General features: G+C 59.9%; 5 protein-coding genes across 5 annotated transcripts; 2 read left to right on the plus strand and 3 right to left on the minus strand.

The window, feature by feature from the left end:
• The first annotated feature begins 77 nt into the window (after nucleotides 1-77).
• BDZ90DRAFT_63764 (RNA-binding domain-containing protein) lies at nucleotides 78-1139 on the plus strand. The gene is made up of 4 exons (XM_025509740.1): nucleotides 78-216; nucleotides 316-525; nucleotides 616-743; nucleotides 821-1139. Exons 1-4 carry the CDS (start codon nucleotides 144-146, stop codon nucleotides 1034-1036), a joined length of 627 nt encoding a protein of 208 aa, XP_025360420.1. The 5' UTR covers nucleotides 78-143; the 3' UTR covers nucleotides 1037-1139.
• On the minus strand, nucleotides 1099-2153 carry BDZ90DRAFT_63709 (putative ubiquitin/ribosomal protein S27a fusion protein). The gene is made up of 4 exons (XM_025509739.1): nucleotides 1940-2153; nucleotides 1700-1803; nucleotides 1494-1617; nucleotides 1099-1409 (listed from the first exon to the last, which is right to left on the minus strand). Exons 2-4 carry the CDS (start codon nucleotides 1801-1803, stop codon nucleotides 1242-1244), a joined length of 396 nt encoding a protein of 131 aa, XP_025360421.1. The 5' UTR covers nucleotides 1940-2153; the 3' UTR covers nucleotides 1099-1241.
• Nucleotides 2154-4952: 2799 nt separating this feature from the next.
• BDZ90DRAFT_281202 (putative PGK1-phosphoglycerate kinase) lies at nucleotides 4953-6957 on the plus strand. The gene is made up of 8 exons (XM_025509342.1): nucleotides 4953-5041; nucleotides 5106-5200; nucleotides 5278-5371; nucleotides 5451-5601; nucleotides 5690-5971; nucleotides 6056-6237; nucleotides 6334-6643; nucleotides 6717-6957. The coding sequence occupies exons 1-8, from the start codon at nucleotides 4977-4979 to the stop codon at nucleotides 6789-6791; spliced, it is 1254 nt and encodes a 417-aa protein (XP_025360422.1). The 5' UTR covers nucleotides 4953-4976; the 3' UTR covers nucleotides 6792-6957.
• Nucleotides 6958-7207: 250 nt separating this feature from the next.
• Nucleotides 7208-8607, minus strand: BDZ90DRAFT_275688 (hypothetical protein; the record flags this gene model as incomplete). The annotated part of the gene is made up of 2 exons (XM_025508891.1): nucleotides 7276-8607; nucleotides 7208-7241 (listed from the first exon to the last, which is right to left on the minus strand). Exons 1-2 carry the CDS (start codon nucleotides 8445-8447, stop codon nucleotides 7208-7210), a joined length of 1206 nt encoding a protein of 401 aa, XP_025360423.1. The 5' UTR covers nucleotides 8448-8607.
• Nucleotides 8608-9333: 726 nt separating this feature from the next.
• On the minus strand, nucleotides 9334-16036 carry BDZ90DRAFT_275689 (hypothetical protein). The gene is made up of 2 exons (XM_025508892.1): nucleotides 15796-16036; nucleotides 9334-15718 (listed from the first exon to the last, which is right to left on the minus strand). Exons 1-2 carry the CDS (start codon nucleotides 15950-15952, stop codon nucleotides 9366-9368), a joined length of 6510 nt encoding a protein of 2169 aa, XP_025360424.1. The 5' UTR covers nucleotides 15953-16036; the 3' UTR covers nucleotides 9334-9365.
• Nucleotides 16037-16189: the final 153 nt, after the last annotated feature.

Consider the following 16189-nt stretch of genomic DNA (forward strand, 5'->3'; position numbering starts at 1 on the left):
GCTCTTGCCGCCCTCTGGACTGGACTGTCTCGACTCGCGCGTGGGCCCGTCCGCCTCGTCTGTCCGTCCGTCGACGACGAAGGCGCATCCATTGCTTCTCATCTCGCCTCGACCACCATCAAATCTCAAAACGCAAGATCAAGATGGCACAAGGCAGTCGTCACAACGGACGGGATGACCCTGAGATGGACGTCGACTTCTCAGATGATGAGAGAGGTGAGCTTCGGCAGCCACAATCCGCATATAGCCAGGCAGCAACTGATCAACAACGCTACCTCCTCCTCTCGCTCACTTCTTCACGCTCGCTCGCAAAAGACGCCAATGTGCAGCAGAAAGGCAGGGGCTTCAACGTTCGTGGCGCTGCAGCGGCATCCTCTTCACAGTCTCGTCGCGATGCAGACGACGATGCGGTGATGCAGACGGATGGAGTCCGCAACGAGGACAAGCAGTTCGACCGGCTCGACGCAGAGGGTGACGACGAGAAGAGGGATGGCGCAGCGGCTGGGGAGGCGAGACCTGCGAGGTGTGAGTAGGCGAGGGGCAGTGTCGATTGGGGAAAGGGAGGAAGAGGGACTGACAACATCCTCCCCCGCCGCCGCCGTGCAGCAATCGAAGGCTGGATCGTCCTTGTCACAAACGTCCACGAAGAGGCAACGGAGGAGGACCTGACGGACAAATTCCTCGACTTTGGTGATGTCAAGAACTGCCATCTCAATCTGGATCGTCGCACTGGATACGTCAAGGTGAGCAGCAGCGCGCCGCTTCCACCGTCGACAGCCCCGTACTCACGTATCTCCCCTCCCACGCCGTGACATCGCAGGGCTACGCTCTCCTCGAGTACTCTTCGCAAGAGGAGGCCCGCGAGGCAATCGAGGCGTCCAAGAAGGGCGAGATTACGCTGATGGAGCAAGAGTTGAGCGCAGACTTTGCCTTTGTGCAGCCGCCACCGTCTGGACCGAGGGGTGGTAACAGAGCGGGAGGACAGAGGCAACGGGGAGCAAGAGATGCGAGGGATCGAAGTCCGGGGAGGAGATGATGGCGGGCAACGAAATGACAAGGAATCATACCACTTCACATCATCACTCGTCTCACGCTAGTGTCACTCTCAATCTCGAGCCTGGTGATCGCTGTGCAAAGGATTGACTGATTGCTAACAGCGAAGAAGAGAAGGCGTCGACGACGAGGCGGACAAGATCGCATCCACACCTCGCGTCACACCGCCGTGCACGCTTGCAGCACGCTTAGGCGGTAGGGGGCTTCTCTCCAGGGGTGAAGAGGTAGGTGAGGTGGCACTTGCCGCAGTACTGGCGGTCGTTGTGCCAGGCCATGAAGACACCAGCTCCGCACTCGGGAGCGGGGCACTCGCGACGAAGACGCTTGAGGGCTCCGTCAGCGTCGACCTTGTAGTACTTGAGGACGGCCATCTTCGTCTTCTTCCTCTTGTGCTTGATCTTCTTGGGCGTAGTGTACTGCTTCTTCTTCCTCTTCTTGGCGCCTCCACGAAGACGAAGGACGAGGTGCAACGTCGACTCCTTCTGGATGTTGTAGTCGGCGAGCGTGCGGCCGTCCTCGAGCTGCTTGCCGGCGAAAATCAGACGCTGCTGGTCGGGAGGGATGCTGCGGTGGCCAGGGGAGGATGCGCGTCAACTCGCTGCTCGCTACCAGCACAATTAGCAACTCCTACCGCGGCGATACCAACCCTTCCTTGTCCTGAATTTTCGCCTTGACATTGTCGATCGTGTCCGAGGACTCGACCTCCAAGGTGATGGTTTTGCCAGTGAGAGTCTTGACGAAGATTTGCATCTAAAAGCATTGCATGAGCAAGGGAGGGGGGAGGAGGTGTTAGCAGGGCAGGACGAGGTGGCATCGAGGTGGAGCCAAGTGGGCAAGCCTTGCCTAGACGATGATGCTCTTGAGGCTCAAAGACGGGACGACTCACCTTGGATCACTCAGCCTAGCCAGCGAATGCGTTGGGTCCTCGGAGAGCGGATGGTAGAAGGGCGAGGTGGACGGCGTTGCTCGCAGCCGTTTTCACTTTGCCCTCGCACTGGTTTTGCGCCAGCGCCACGTGTTTGAAGGCCACGTGGCCCCCACCACGTGCGCATCATCCACGTGAGGGGCAGTGATGCGGCCGGTCCGGGTTCTCGGCCTCCTGGACGTCTCCCCTCAACTCGCATGCCGTCGATGATCACCCTATTGAGGGAGGGTCAATGGATCACCATCCCTATCGCTTGCGCTCGAGCGCACCGATGTCAGACGCAGCGCTGCCGATCCACCCGTCACTATATTTCAACGCTGAGGTAGCCAATGCAACCTCAGCCATGAGCTGCCGGCGCAGCAAATTCGCGAGTCCGTCGTCTTGCTCAATGCAGCCTATCGCCTTCACCAACGCCTGCACCACACCAAGCTTACGTCTCAATCCGCCTGCTGACAATGGTGGTTGCTCGACAATAGGATTCGCAGCGTAGTAGCCTACCCCAATTTCAGCGCCGCTTGTAGGCGCTTACCTCTACGGCTAGCTGCTCAAAGAAGGCACTGACCAACAGCGTGATCAAGAGATACGGCGGCTGCATGATCAAGCTAGCATCAGGCTGTGCGAGGATGATGATAATGATGTGGCTATTGATGTATGAAGTAGATGGTATTATGTTGTTGGCGCTTGCCGGTTTGGCGCTTGCCATCGCTCCTGATATGCCGACCTGTGGTACTGAGGCCCACTCGGTGACTGCCTGCCCCGACATGGACTCAGCGAAGTAACCATTCGAATCGGCAGCCCGTCTATGTGGTCTTACGGGGCTCCTCGTCTCTTCAGCACCCTTGACCGGTGTCTCTCCTCTCACCTCCTCCTCCCTGTAAGCTCTTCTCGCTCCTGTCCGTCGTCATCTTCAGATACGTCCTCAGTACCCTCTTCGTTTTCTTCTTCTGTTTCTTCTTCTGTTTCTTCCTCCTACTCAAACTCCTACTCCTCTTCGCTACCCGGTAGCGCCCTCTTCTTGCCTCTGCGCTTGCTGCCATCGCCCTTACCGACCTTCTTCGCCTCCCCTTTCGCCTCCCCTTTGGCCTTCCCTTTGGCCTTGGCCCTGTGCTTTCGCACGGCATCGGCCACCTTAGCCCTCTTCCTCTGCTTGCCTCGTTCGTCCGCGCCTTTCATCCAATCAATAACAGCGCCAATACTCCCATTCGCCCTTGGCAAAGAGAGCGGCGCCGGCCTGCTCGTCTTGCACGCCCTTCTCTAGCGCAGGGCCCATTGCGCCGGAAACGATAGCGAGGATGACCATACTCGATGCGACGTCGCGGTGAGCATCTTTGGCGGCCAGGCTGCCAAAGCCCCACGAGGTGGCAAGCGTGTCCCCGTGCACACGCGCCTGATTGGCGTCGAACCGTCTTGGGGGGGGGGGGCAGCTTGCTCTGTTCTGCCGACTCGAAGGGAGAGAGCAAGGCGTCTGATGGGCCAGTCTCGCTCCAGTGCCCCGCGTCAGCGGACAAGGAGGACGGGCCGGCCACGGGCGTTGCGAGGTTCTGGTGGAACGGCCGCTGAATGGTCGTTGTTCCATTGACTGCAAAAGAATGCAACATAGTCGCCCAGAATCCAATGTCATCGATCTAGATCGGGCGCTCTGCCTTCATGTCGGTGATCAACTGTGCGCGGGGCCTCCTCGCTTGCCTCCTTGCCTTGCTTTGACGCGATGATCCAGTCGAGCAGCCAACGGCTGCGCTACCGAGCGAGCCTTTGCTCCGAGTTGGAGGTGTGCCACTTTGGCACAATCACGGACACTTCCAACTCTGACACGGTGTGACCTTTACTTTGCAGGTTCGCCATCTCTGCAAATGCGTCACAGCGCCGCATGGATCTTCGCGAAGCATTAGCTGCTGCAAAGGGGAGTGGTTCCACCCAGCATTCTCATAAAACTTCGTTGAGCATACCGCAAAAGAAACCGCGGACCAAGTTGGAGCCTATGCCGTGGACATGGCGCGCGGAGCGAGTGCGCCGGTGTTATTGGGGATCTTAGATGAGGGACCGCTAGCGCGCGATCTGGTGTTGCTGACTTGGCCTCTTCGACGATCGACCAGATGATGAGCATTGGCGGAGCGTTGTTGCACTGTCCCGCAGCTCAGCAATGGCGCACTTTGAGTGTCGACCATGCGTCATAGCCAAAGACCTCTGCGTTCGCCTTCTTGCGCGTCGCGTGTAACGACAAGGCTGAGCGAGATAATCCCTCCCGCTTGAGGAAGGCGAGATGATGAAAATGCCTGCAAGGAAGACTCAAATAGCCATACAGGGTCCTCATGATGTCTCGACATGGATGCTGGTCGCTTGAATCAGCCTCGCACCAGCGTCAATCGTGAAGCTCGATCGTGCCGAGCACATCGCGTCGAGGTGGATGCCACGGCAGGCGGTCGGCCATGAGCTCGTGTTGATTACGTCCCTGCCTTTTGTACACACTGCCGGCAGCATTGATGAAGGTGATGGGTGCGAGAAAGCACGGTGCTTGACGGCTGAGCCATTGCGATGAGCGATGAAGTCAGGTGATAGGATGTTGATGAGCTTGGATGATTGGGTGGAGGTGGAAAAGGGAAGGAGGCGAGGAGTTGGGGCCAGCCCGGTGCCTTTGCGCGTGTGATGCGGTTTGCTGGAAGGGGAAGGGGAAGGGGTAAGAAGAGAAAGGAGGAGATGGCGATGGTGAAGAGGAAAGAGGGATGTCGAGAGCTTGGAGGAGATGATTGGGCCGGTGATGAAGTTGCCGGTGCGCTCCAACACATATCCTTGCGCCGGCTCCATCGCTTTGTTCCACTCGTCTCGGAGCGGGTGGATCTCGCCTGTGCCCTGTGCTGGACCAACGGACCCACGGACCCACGCGGTCGGAGGCACGGACAGGGACGGACGGGCTCGCGGCCTCGGCGCTTTCAAGCTTCGACTCGCCCCAACACGAGCCGTACACTTCTTCTCATCACTCCACAACTCCACTACAGCAACCATGTCTCTTTCCAACAAGCTCTCCATCAACGATGTCGACCTCAAGGACAAGCGCGTCTTGATCCGGTGCGTGTGCGCGAGGCAAGATGACAAATGCAGCACGTCTTGACACTACCTCCTATTATCGCAGCGTCGACTTCAATGTCCCTATGGACGGCGACAAGGTCACCAACCCTCAGCGCATCGTCGCTGCTCTGCCTACTGTCAAGTACGCTCTTGAGCAGAGTGAGTGCTGCGAGGTGGCGTAGCAGACTGGGACGTCCTCAAGACTGACAGCATATATCGTGCCATTCCGCTTGCAGAGGCCAAGTCGGTCATCCTCATGTCCCACCTCGGTCGCCCCGATGGCAAGCCCGTCTCCAAGTACTCGCTCAAGCCCGTCACCTCCAAGGTCTCGCGAGTATCTGCGCGCTCTCAACCCTCACCTCGCCTGCTTTGCTGACCAGTTCATCTCCCACCCCACCCTCACCCACAGCGAGCTTCTCGGCAAGGACGTCACCTTCCTCCCAGACTGCGTTGGCGCTGAGACCGAGAAGGCCGTCAGCGAGGGCAAAGATGGCCAAGTCTTCCTGCTCGAGAACTTGCGCTTCCACGTCGAGGAGGAGGGCAAGGGTGTCAACGAGAAGGTGCGTGAGGTGCCGCAATGATGCGCCAAAACTGCGTTCCTCTTCGAACTGACATAGACCTGCTTCTTTCGCGGCTACTCACGCGCAGGGCGAGAAGGTCAAGGCCGAGAAGAGCGACGTCGACGCCTTCCGTGCCTCGCTCACCAAGCTCGCAGACGTCTACATCAACGACGCCTTCGGAACCGCTCACCGTGCTCACTCGTCCATGGTGGGCGTGCAGCTCGACCAGCGCGCCTCTGGCTTCCTCATGAAGAAGGAGCTCGAGTTCTTCGCCAAGGCCCTCGAGAACCCGGACAGGCCTTTCCTTGCCATCCTCGGTGGTGCCAAGGTCAGCGACAAGCTGAAGCTCATCGACAATGTCCTCGACAAGGTGCGTGCTCGTGCGCGGCTCCCCGCCTTCTACCTTTCCAATTTCCCGGCTCACTCTCTCCCCCTCTGACCCACATCGGCACAGGTCAACAAGCTCATCATCTGCGGAGGCATGGCCTTCACCTTCAAGAAGACGCTCGAGAATGTCAAGATCGGCACTTCCCTCTTTGACGAGGAGGGCTCCAAGAACGTCGCCGCTCTGGTTGAGAAGGCCAAGAGCAAGGGCGTTGAACTCATCCTGCCCGTCGACTACGTGACTGCAGACAAGTGAGTGCGAGCAAGCAGCCAGTCTTGCCGAAACAAGAGGCGAAATTGACCATCACTTCGCGATTCGCGCTTCGCCTCGCCCCACTCGCGCCGCAGGTTCGACAAGAATGCCCAGGTCGGCTCTGCTACGGACGAGGAGGGTATCCCCGACGACCGTATGGGCCTCGACGCTGGACCCAAGAGCCGTGAACTCTTCAAAAAGGCCATTCTCTCGTCGAAACTCATCCTCTGGAATGGACCGGCGGGCGTCTTTGAGTTTGAGAACTTTGCCGGGGGCAGCAAGGCGATGCTGGATGCCTGTCTCGAGGCAGAGTCTAAGGGCTCCACGGTGGTCATCGGTGGTGGTGACACAGCCACCGTTGCTGCTAAGTACGATGCTGACACCAAGGTCGCGCACTGCTCGACGGTACGTAGCGATCCGGGACGAGGGAGAGTTAGATGCGCCGTCTTCTGACCAACCTTACCCTTCTTGCGTACAGGGTGGAGGTGCATCCGTTGAGCTTCTTGAGGGCAAGCAGCTGCCCGGTGTTGTTGCGCTCAGCGAGAGGAAGTGACTTCAAGGCGGCTTTGGTACCAAGTTGTAGAAGCGGAGAGGAAGGAGTATGGATGTCGTAGATGCGTGAAATCTATTCGTTTGAGATTCCTTTTGCGGCTACGCGCTTGAACAAAGAGGAGGAGAGGGTCTTAGAGCGCCCAACGAGTGTGGCTCTTGACAATGTTACATACTCCTCGATTTTGTGATCGGTTTGAGCACACCAGCCGGTAGGCGTAGCTGCGGGAGGAAGGCGTTACGCTGGAGCGTACACAGACTTGCGCGCCAGACTTCACTCAGACAACACAAGTCATGACAGCGATGTGTTTGAAAACTGATTGTTAAGCTTTACAATCTTACAATCTCATTAGCCGGCACATTGTATGTGTTGATGCGCAAGGTTTAGTCGTGGCCGCGATCCGCAGTCACTGAATCTCGTCAGTACTCGGGCGACGGGCTCGCCGGTCGACGTCTTGATCGCGAGCAGCACGGAGATGTGCTGAGACTTGATGATGCAATTGAAGACGCTAATCTGAACTTGGATGTTGAGATATTTGATCTCGGCGACCGGAACGTCCTTCCCGTCCCACATCAAGGAGCCATGCTCCTTGTGTGCGGCCAATGTCGGCTTCGTCGACGTGAGAAAGCCACTGAGGTTGAGCCTCAGACCCAGGGTAGGGTCTGCGTGGCCGTACTGAAGGAAGTGAACGCACCACACCTCGATGAGGACCGTAAATGCGAGGAAGCTGATGGTGATCTCGAATTCTTCGTCTCTGACGACTTGCTCCTGATCGCATTTGAAGAGCATTCGAGAGAGAGCCCGGTGTGCTAGCTGGTAGACTTGAGAGAAGTCGTCGGTGCACAACCCGAACCACAGCAGGGGGTAGCCGTGGTTATCCTTAGGCACCTCGCCGCCGTAGTGTGCCTCGATTTCTTCTATACGCTTTAGGTAGCGGCCTCCAAGCCGCGTCGCCGGGTCGAACAGTTGGTTGATTAGGTTGCCGTCCCCACACGCGCGGCGAATGACGCCTCGAAGGCGGTCATTGTCTTGAAGGCCGCGACTCTTCAACCAGTCTTCCTCCACGAAGACCTTGTATCCTTTTATCATTCTCTCGATGTTCGGCGCAGTGTCGCGCATATACTCGCAGTCGATATCGTCGGCCAATTCGCGTAGATAGGGCAAGTCTTCGGGGTCGACGGCCTCGATCGTTGCCGTCATATCAGTAGCGACGCCGCGCAAGTCGTCAGGAAGGTAGCTCTTATGACCGCCTGCGTGGTAGGCTATGTCGACCGGCGCAATGCGGGCCAGAAGATCGTCGATCCCTTCCAGGGCGAGATGTTGGTCACCATCGATGATCTTAAAATGCCAGGCGGCGAGAAGTAGGCCGAGGCAAAAAAGAGAGGTTGTCAAGCGCGCCTGCGCCCAAGAAGGGAGCTGGCCTGTGCTTGCGACGGTGTGCGCCAGGCGCATGCTCGTTTGCGCTCCCGGCCGCTTATCGCATTGGACTGTAAGATCGAGTGACTCCGACAAGGCGAGAGCGATGGAGGAAACGGTCCACGTTGTGCAAGAGGTATGACCCTCGAAAGGCGAAGCCAGGAATACGTCTCGCGGCAGGCTCATCAGGGCGGCAGCAGTTGAAGCCAGATCCTGGTCAACGACCCTCCGACGTGCTCGCATCGCATCCGTGAGGGCTCTCGAGCCGGCTCGCCCGGGGACCAAAGATGGTTGAGCTTGGGTTCAGGCGGCCGAGAAGTAGATGATACTAGCGGCCAAAAAAACTGCGCCCATTGTATCGGTCTGTGATCTCCTTTCATTGAACCGTCAGCGGTAGTCGTTCAAGCAGTTTCTGATGTGTAACGCTTGGCTGAGCGGTGTTCCTTCGTTCTCTCTTTGTGCTCTGACCCTGTGGACCCTCCACGAGGAGTCCTACGGTGAGATTGAAAGGGTCTTGCTGGCACGTGCAGTGCTCCCTACACTTGAGTTCCTCGCAGGATGCCCCAGCGAAGGGAAGACGTCTCCTTGAGCACGCGTTGCTGACTCGATTGCAGGCGGGCTCGATCATCGCCTGAACGCGAAAGCAGCACATCCTAGAATTGGGAGGCAGTGGCTTGGATGAGCCGAGTACGCAGAAACAAGCGCGTATTGTCGATTGCCGAGAATTTGTGCAAACTTGATTGAGTGGTGTTGATGGTGGAAGGCTTGAGTCCAGATGCGAGCGAGGCGAGGACAGGCGAGGCGAGTGCACTGTCCCGCGCAGCGTGGCAGGTAAGGAGGGGGTGGCTTAGGCGGTGGTCGCTCCTTGGAGGTCATGGTGTCGCAACGGTGCAGAGGAGCCTGAAGGCGGAGGGAAAGAAGGGTCGACGCAATCGCTGGCTCCAACTCGCCGGCACCGCCTCGTCCAATCATCGAGATCAGGGCAAGATGATTGATGGCGGCAGCAAATGAGTAGCGCACGGGCCGCACGCATTACGCCTGCGGCGCGGTGACGGCGAGCATTTGTGGGCGGGACGATTCACGACAAGCACAACGACGGCAAGGCAGACCATATTCTGATTGTTCAATTGCACGAGTTGGTGAAGAAGAGACGACGACACTTCACTCCATCAACACCTCATCCTCGTCCTCGTCCTCGTCATCTCCTCCCGCCTTCATCAGCAACGCCAAGTAATCCCCAGCAGCATTCTGCACATGCTCAGCCTCCACCGCCACACCAGGTGCCATAGCCGGCACTCCACCGACTTCCTTTCCATCTCCCGCACCCGGCAGCAACGCACGCACGGTAAGGACGCGCTGCAAATTGTGCAGGGCAGCAAGCATGTCACTCCGTGCCACCAGTTGACCAAGGGAGGCAAAGCCTTCCTGCGGGGCGCGACCGCTGGCGACGGTAGGTGGCGGTGGAGGGAAGAGGTGCTCCGGTACGAGGTCGAGCAGCTCGGCCACTCGCGGGGCGAGACGGTTGAGTCGCTCAAGGGCTACAGGGTCTGTTGCAGCCTTGACGTTGTCGCCTCCCTCGGCCGCTTCTCTTGACGCCGACACCACGGAGATCAAATGAGGAAGCTGCTCCACGCACGCCACGTAGTCCAAGTAAAGTTGCCCACCGACCGTCCAGCCCGGCAGATCGTCGCCCACTTGCTCCTCGAAGGCCTCGGTGAAGGGGGCAAACAGCTCGAATAGCACGTTGACGTCGCCGCGGATGATGGCCTCCGGTGCCAGATCACGGACAGCAATAGCGTGTGCACGCTCAAAGAGCTCTGCTTTGAGCAAGAGCGAGTACTCATCATAGCGGTCCTCACGCTGGCGTGCTTGGAGAGCTTGTGCCTCGTAAAGCCATGACGACGGAACCTTGAGGCGCAAGGTGAGGAAGTCCCACTCCTTCCCACCCTCCTCGCCGAGACGCGCGACGCTGCGGCTGAGCAAGGCTTTGACCGCCGCGCGTCTGCTCGCTGGCAATTCGAGGTGGAGCAGCACAAATGCAGCCCAAGTCCATTGCCCCTGCAACTCCAGTTGATGCGCATAATCCGCTGTCAAGTTGTCTGCGCGCGTCGAGTTGCCTTCAACCCCTTCCGGCGCATCAATCCCCAGCTCCAGCCTGTCGCTGAAGTCGCGGCGTCGCAGCACGCGAGACAGGAGGACGTAGAGGTGCCAAGGCAGTCTGTAGTCGGCGAGTGTAGGGCCAAAGCCAAAGGGAGAGAGGGCTGTCTCCAGGTCGAAAGTAGGGTGGGCGTAGAGCTTGACGAGGTAGAAGAGCGCGTCTCGATCGTAGCTGCCCGTCTTGAGTAGCTCGCGCAGTCGAAGAGTGCCGAGGTTGGACTTTTCGCGATACGGCGGCAAGGGAGGAGCCGTATCCCCCGACGAGGTCGATGAGGCTGCCTCGTACCGATCGAACGCAGCAGTGAGTGGGGAGTCAAAGGACGTCCCATACCAGAGATGCAGACCGAATGCGCGCTTCCAGTCCAAGCCGGCGGCGATGGGCACATCTTCCACTCTATCCATCGGGTCGCGAGCGCTGCGATTGCCCGCGCCCGTATTGCCTTGCGACACAGTCACGTTGCCCGCCAACAGCTCATACACGCGGCGATGCTCCCGATCGATGTGTGCATCCACCCCTTGGGCACGCCAGATGGCCAGCTGCTCCGCCACGTCTGCGCGAGTCTCATCATCTCCTCCGCCCAGCTGAGCGAGGAGAGTAGCCAGGCGTACGTCGCCCGCGTCCAGAGCGGCCACACAAGCCTTCTCCACCTGATTGGCGGTCAAGTGGCTGAATACGACTTGAGCAGCGGAACGATTGGCCGCTACATGGCCGCGACACTCTTGCTCCGCTGAAGGGCTGACAGCGTGGGCGAGCCAGGAAGAGAGGGCAGCTTTGCGGCGCAGCGTCGTGATCGTCTGAGTGAGATCGTTGCTTGCATTCGTGGGCAGGCGCAGGTGGTCGACCTCGTCGAATAGCGCCTTGCCTAATCGCCAAAGGAGGGCTTCATGACTGCGATCGGAGGCTTCGAACTTGCTGGCAAAGTGCTGGAAGCGGAGCGAGGACTGCGGGTAGATAAAGGGGCAGTCGTCCGTGTCGACGAGCTCCTCCATGTCCTCTGCGTCCTCCTGCTCTTCGCTGCTGCTGACAACAATCGATTGAGCAAGCTGTAACTCGAGCAGTCGCTCAGCCTTCTTTGCCTCCTCCTCCTCCGCTGTATGGCCTTTCCCAAACACACGGGCCTTCTCCAGCGTCAACGTCGAGGATTGAGCTGGCTTCTCGGCTGCAGCCTTGACGCGATCAGCACTCAACACCCCCTGCACGGTCCCAGCATGCACCAGCATCCCTCCTGGGCCCCACCCAACACGGAAGCTACGCCCGAGCGCAAAACCTGCGTCTAGCGGTGGGGGAACCGTGTCGTTGCCGAACGCAACCGAGTGATGAAGGTCGACGCGGGTGAGCTTGCGCGTAACGCTTTGCACTGTCGTCAAGTGAGGGATCTTGGCCTCCTCCTCCAGTCGCCGTGCTGTGTCTCGCGATTCGCTGTAATCCTTGCTCTGTGCATCGGTGCCGGCGCTTGGGGCAGTCTTCCTCTTGCCGCCAATTGCTGATGTCTCTTCCTCCTTGCTTTCCTTCCACCTGGGCGTCCTGGCCTGCTCTTCTCGCTCGTCCTCCTCCGTCACTTCTCCAGGCGCCCTACGTCCAAAAAAAGACGCTTGCATCACTTGCACGCGTCGTGGCTCAACACCGACCTGTGCTGCCCACGGCTGCGGCTGAGGAGTGGCGCGAGACACGCTTTCCCCACGACGAGGCGTTGCGCTGCTTTGTCGTTGCGCTCGCGAAGACGCTAGCGGGCGCCGCCGCGGGGTCGACTCCTTGATGTCGTCCAGCGCTGGCATCTCGACGGAGGATGCCTGAGAGGCAAGCTCCTCATCGTCGTCATCGTACGTGCCATCTTCTGAGGAAGCCGAGGTGAGGGAGGGAGGGCCACGAAGAGTGCGCCGCGGTGGTGGTGCGTCGTCATCCTCCGCGGAGTCTCCATCGCTGGATCCGTCCTGAGCGGTACGTCGCTGCTGCTGTCCCTTCTTCCCGCGCACTTTCCTCTTCTCCTCTTCGCTATCACTCGTGTCATTCGGGTCCAACCCATAACGCGAGAAATGATCAACCTCGAAGGTCCATCTCCCGCTCGCAGCATCGTACTCGATGAAGCGCGTCTCTGCCTTCTTCTTCAACTTGCCAATATGCTGCTTCACGCGCGGGTGATTGGCATCGCCCTTAACGGGTTGCTTCGTCGCCTTATCCAGAGGCCAACAGAGCTCAAGGGATACCTCTGCAGGGACGTTGAGTCCCTTGCCTTCCTCGGCCTTGGGGACGGGCCTACGCTCGTAACCGGACTGCATACCGTCCTGCCCTGCAGCGAGGTCTTCGCGCTGTGGGTAGACCCAGATCTCCTTTTCGCGTAGCTGAACAATTCCGCCTGGGATGGTTGCGAGATCATTGATGCCTGTGAGATCGACAGGGTCGAGGAAGCGCACAGAGCCGAAGCCTTTGCGGGTGACGGTGAGATCGGGGACGGAAGAGAGACGTTGGAAGCTCAGTTGCCTCAACTGACGTAGAGAAGGGGAGACGTGGTAAGCTCCTTCCGGCAACTCGTCCAGCGTAGGCTCGCGTTCAGAAGCTGGCGCAGCAGAGGTAGCAAAGAGGTCGCGACCTTTCGAGGGCAGGACGTGATTTGCTTTGGAGGGCGTCTCGGCGAAGAGATTGCTGCGGCTGCGCTGCAGAGACGTGTCGCCAAAGGAAGTCTCGTCGGCTGGTGCAGCGTTGCCACGACGACCCAAGCCGGTCTCGAGTGCGGGGCTAAAGGCGATACTTTTGCCGGCCGATCCGACGCCGCCAAGAGCCTTGGGAGGGACTGTGCCGGATCGACCGCCGAACACGGACTCCTTGCCCGCCGTACCAGGCGTACCGTCAACTGCCTCCGTCCCAGCGCGCACGCTGCGCCCGCCCCATGTTGATCGATCGCCGCCATTGTCGTTGAGGATCAGGCGCTTCACGTTGGAGCGACCCACAAAGGCCTGCGAGGGGAGACCAGAGTCTGCCGAGGGGCTCCCGACTTCATCGCTGAGCCCTTGGAAGAGACCTCCAGGTCCGTTGAGAGCAGGGCTAGACCGTCGACCGAACAGACCGTTGGCCCCCGCCGAGGGCGAGGAGTCTCGCGCCGGAGTGCCACCAGCGCGAAGGCGGGCGATGCGGCTTGCGTTCTTTGGGTTTGCACGGAAGGGGCTCATCATTGGTGCGGGAAGGGGCTTGCTGCGCACGCTCGCTGAGAGTGGGGATGGACCTTGTTGCGGGCCACTTGTCGAGACGTTGAATGGCAGTGCCGGTTGGTTCACTGCACCTCCCGCGCCAATCGACTTGAAGAGGGCGTCGGTGCCGTAGGGATCCGAGGTGAGGCCCACGCCTTGAGGAGGAAGATTGGCTGGCTGACCTGATTGCGAGCCAAAGAGTCCACCGGCTTGGCCTCCAGCTGTTGACGAGCCGAAAAGGCCGCCACCGCCGGCACCTGCCTGACCTGCCGTGTTGTTGCCGAAGAGCGAGCTTCCACCTGCGCCTGTCGTTGAGCTTCCAAAGAGTCCACCGCCGCCTGTCGCTCCTGCTCCACCACCGAATAGACCACCACCACCCGCTGCGCCCGTAGTGGATTGTCCAAAGGAGAAACCTCCGGGCTTCTGCTGCTGCTGGCCCTGCTGCTGGTTGTTGGCGCCACCAAAGCTGAACCCGCCCGTCGTCCCGCCAGCACCAAATCCAGTCTGGCCAGTTGGTTGCGAAGTCGTTGTGCTACTGCCGAAGAGCCCTCCAGGCTTGGCCGCCCCAGCTGCTCCGCCAAAGAGACCACCGCTGGTTCCTCCAGCACCACCGCCAAAGAGGCCGCCCGTTTGACCAGGCTGTTGACCTTGTTGACCAGGTTGCTGCTGGTCGTTTTGCTGCCCAAAGCCGCCGAAGAGACTTCCACCTGCTGCAGGCGCGCTTGTCGTCATGGGCTGCGAGGTTGCGGCCCCGCCGCCGAACAGACCGCCGCCAGTCGAGGGCGCAGGCTGAGCGCCAAAGCCGGTGCCGGATGAGGATGTGCCGCCAAAAGAGAAGGCGGGCTTGTTGGCAGTGGCTGCGCCAGAAGATGCTGCTGCGCCAAAGCCGCCAAAGGCTGGCGCAGACGAGGTAGCCGCGGGCTGCGAGGAGCCGAAGAGGCCGCCAGGCTTGGGAGCATTATTCGCTGCGCCGCCAAATGAGAAGCCTCCGCCTGTTGCACCCGTGCTGCCGAAGGCGCCCGTCTGCCCCGGCTGCTGTTGCGGTTGCTGCTGCTGCCCGCCGAAGGAGAATCCACCCCCTGTGCCAGTGTTTGTAGACGGCTGCGTCGAGCCAAACCCGCCAAAGAGGGGCTTGTTGGCGGTATTGCTGTTGCTTTGTGCGGCCCCGCCGAATGAGAATCCAGTTGAGGCGGGCTGCTGTTGCTGCTGCGTGTTGTTCCCGCCAAAGCTAAAGCCGGTCGATGCAGGTTGCTGCTGCTGTTGCTGCTGACCGCCAAACAGTCCGCCAGACTGCTGGTTACTCTGCTGGCCGAACAAGCCTCCTGACGCAGGCTGCTGCTGCTGCTGTCCACCGAACAGGCCACCGCTTTGCTGCTGATTATTCTGCGCTCCGAACAGCCCGCCTCCCTGCTGCGGTTGCTGTTGCTGCTGTCCAAAGGCCCCTCCCCCACCGAATGTCGAGGTCTGACCCTGCTGCTGGTTCTGCTGGCCGAATCCAAACCCACCAGACGTGGAAGGCCCGCTGGCATTGCCACTCTTTCTTCCCTGCTCATAGTCCTGCACGCGGAGCTCTTCGAAGCTCATGCCCTTGTACGGCTGCATACAGCTGATGGACTGATACGCAAAAGACGTCGTATTGTTGGACGCGTCCTTCTCCTGCAGCACACTGACCTGGTAGGGCGGATTGGAGCTGCCCTGCGTAACCTGTGCCCCGGGAGCTCCAGCCGCACCAGCGCCGCCAAAGAGACCACCGCCGGCGGCTTGCTGAGGCTGTTGTCCGAAGAGACCACCACTTGCCGGCTGCTGCTGCTGCTGCTGAGGAGCTGCCCCGCCGAACAGCCCGCCACCGGCAGGCTTTGCTCCAAAGGGATTGTTAGCGGCAGGAGCAGCACCGAAGGGATTGGACTGGGGCTGCTGTTGCTGCGCATTGTTATTCGCGCCGAAGGAGAAGGTCGAGCCCGTATTGCTGGTCGCTCCGCCGCCGAAGCCGCCGCCAAATGTGGTAGCTGGTCTTGCTGCGGCGCCAAAACCACCTGCTGCGGGCTGCTGTTGTTGCTGACCGCCAAAGGAGAAGCCTCCGGATGCCGGTTGGGCGTTGTTGTTGGCTTGGCCGAATAGACCTCCGCCGGCGGGCTGCGACTGCTGCTGGGCGCCGAAGCCGCCAGAGCCAAAGGCTGGATGAGAAGAGAGAAGACGTCAGTCGTCTTGCGCCCGGTTTACAACGATGTTTCACACTTCTCTTGTGTCTCACCTCCCGACGACTGCGGCTGACCAAAGGCATTCTGTTGAGGCTGCTGCTGTTGCTGTCCGAACAAGCCGCCAGTCTGGCCCTGCTGCTGCCCTTGCTGCTGCTGCTGCCCTTGTGGCTGGCCGAAGGTGAAGCCCGAGTTGCCCCCACCGCCGAACATCTTGGGCAGGCGACGAGGGTGGGATGAGGGTGTGGGGCAGAAGGAGCTGGTAGTGAGGATGAGGGACGCGATGTGATTCTGGATGGATGGACTGACTGAGCTTCAAGACGCCTCTTCGCGTTGGCAGACAGAGACCAAGTCGGGCCGCGCAGAGTGACAGGCGCCATCTCAGGCCACGTGGTTGGAGACGAGACGGAAAGGGCTTCAAAAGTGGCGGCGAGGCGCAGGTTGCAACGC

The sequence above is a fragment of the Jaminaea rosea genome (genome assembly GCF_003144245.1).
Source record: "Jaminaea rosea strain MCA 5214 unplaced genomic scaffold BDZ90scaffold_13, whole genome shotgun sequence".
NCBI classification, from domain to species: Eukaryota; Fungi; Basidiomycota; class Exobasidiomycetes; order Microstromatales; genus Jaminaea; species Jaminaea rosea.

Bases quoted from the DNA above. Each gene is read 5' to 3' on its own strand.
- BDZ90DRAFT_281202 (XM_025509342.1), top strand. From the start codon at position 4,977: ATGTCTCTTTCCAACAAGCTCTCCATCAACGATGTCGACCTCAAGGAC. The intron at 5,602-5,689 runs GTGCGTGAGGTG...ACTCACGCGCAG, and splicing joins GCAAGGGTGTCAACGAGAAG to GGCGAGAAGGTCAAGGCCGA. The intron at 6,238-6,333 runs GTGAGTGCGAGC...CTCGCGCCGCAG, and splicing joins GACTACGTGACTGCAGACAA to GTTCGACAAGAATGCCCAGG.
- BDZ90DRAFT_275689 (XM_025508892.1), bottom strand. From the start codon at position 15,952: ATGTTCGGCGGTGGGGGCAACTCGGGCTTCACCTTCGGCCAGCCACAA. The intron at 15,719-15,795 runs GTGAGACACAAG...CTTCTCATCCAG, and splicing joins TCAGCCGCAGTCGTCGGGAG to CCTTTGGCTCTGGCGGCTTC.
- BDZ90DRAFT_63709 (XM_025509739.1), bottom strand. From the start codon at position 1,803: ATGCAAATCTTCGTCAAGACTCTCACTGGCAAAACCATCACCTTGGAG. The intron at 1,618-1,699 runs GTTGGTATCGCC...TGGCCACCGCAG, and splicing joins AAAATTCAGGACAAGGAAGG to CATCCCTCCCGACCAGCAGC. The intron at 1,410-1,493 runs GCCAAGAAGAGG...GCCGTCCTCAAG, and splicing joins TCCTTCGTCTTCGTGGAGGC to TACTACAAGGTCGACGCTGA.
- BDZ90DRAFT_63764 (XM_025509740.1), top strand. From the start codon at position 144: ATGGCACAAGGCAGTCGTCACAACGGACGGGATGACCCTGAGATGGAC. The intron at 217-315 runs GTGAGCTTCGGC...CGCTCGCAAAAG, and splicing joins CTTCTCAGATGATGAGAGAG to ACGCCAATGTGCAGCAGAAA. The intron at 744-820 runs GTGAGCAGCAGC...GTGACATCGCAG, and splicing joins GTCGCACTGGATACGTCAAG to GGCTACGCTCTCCTCGAGTA.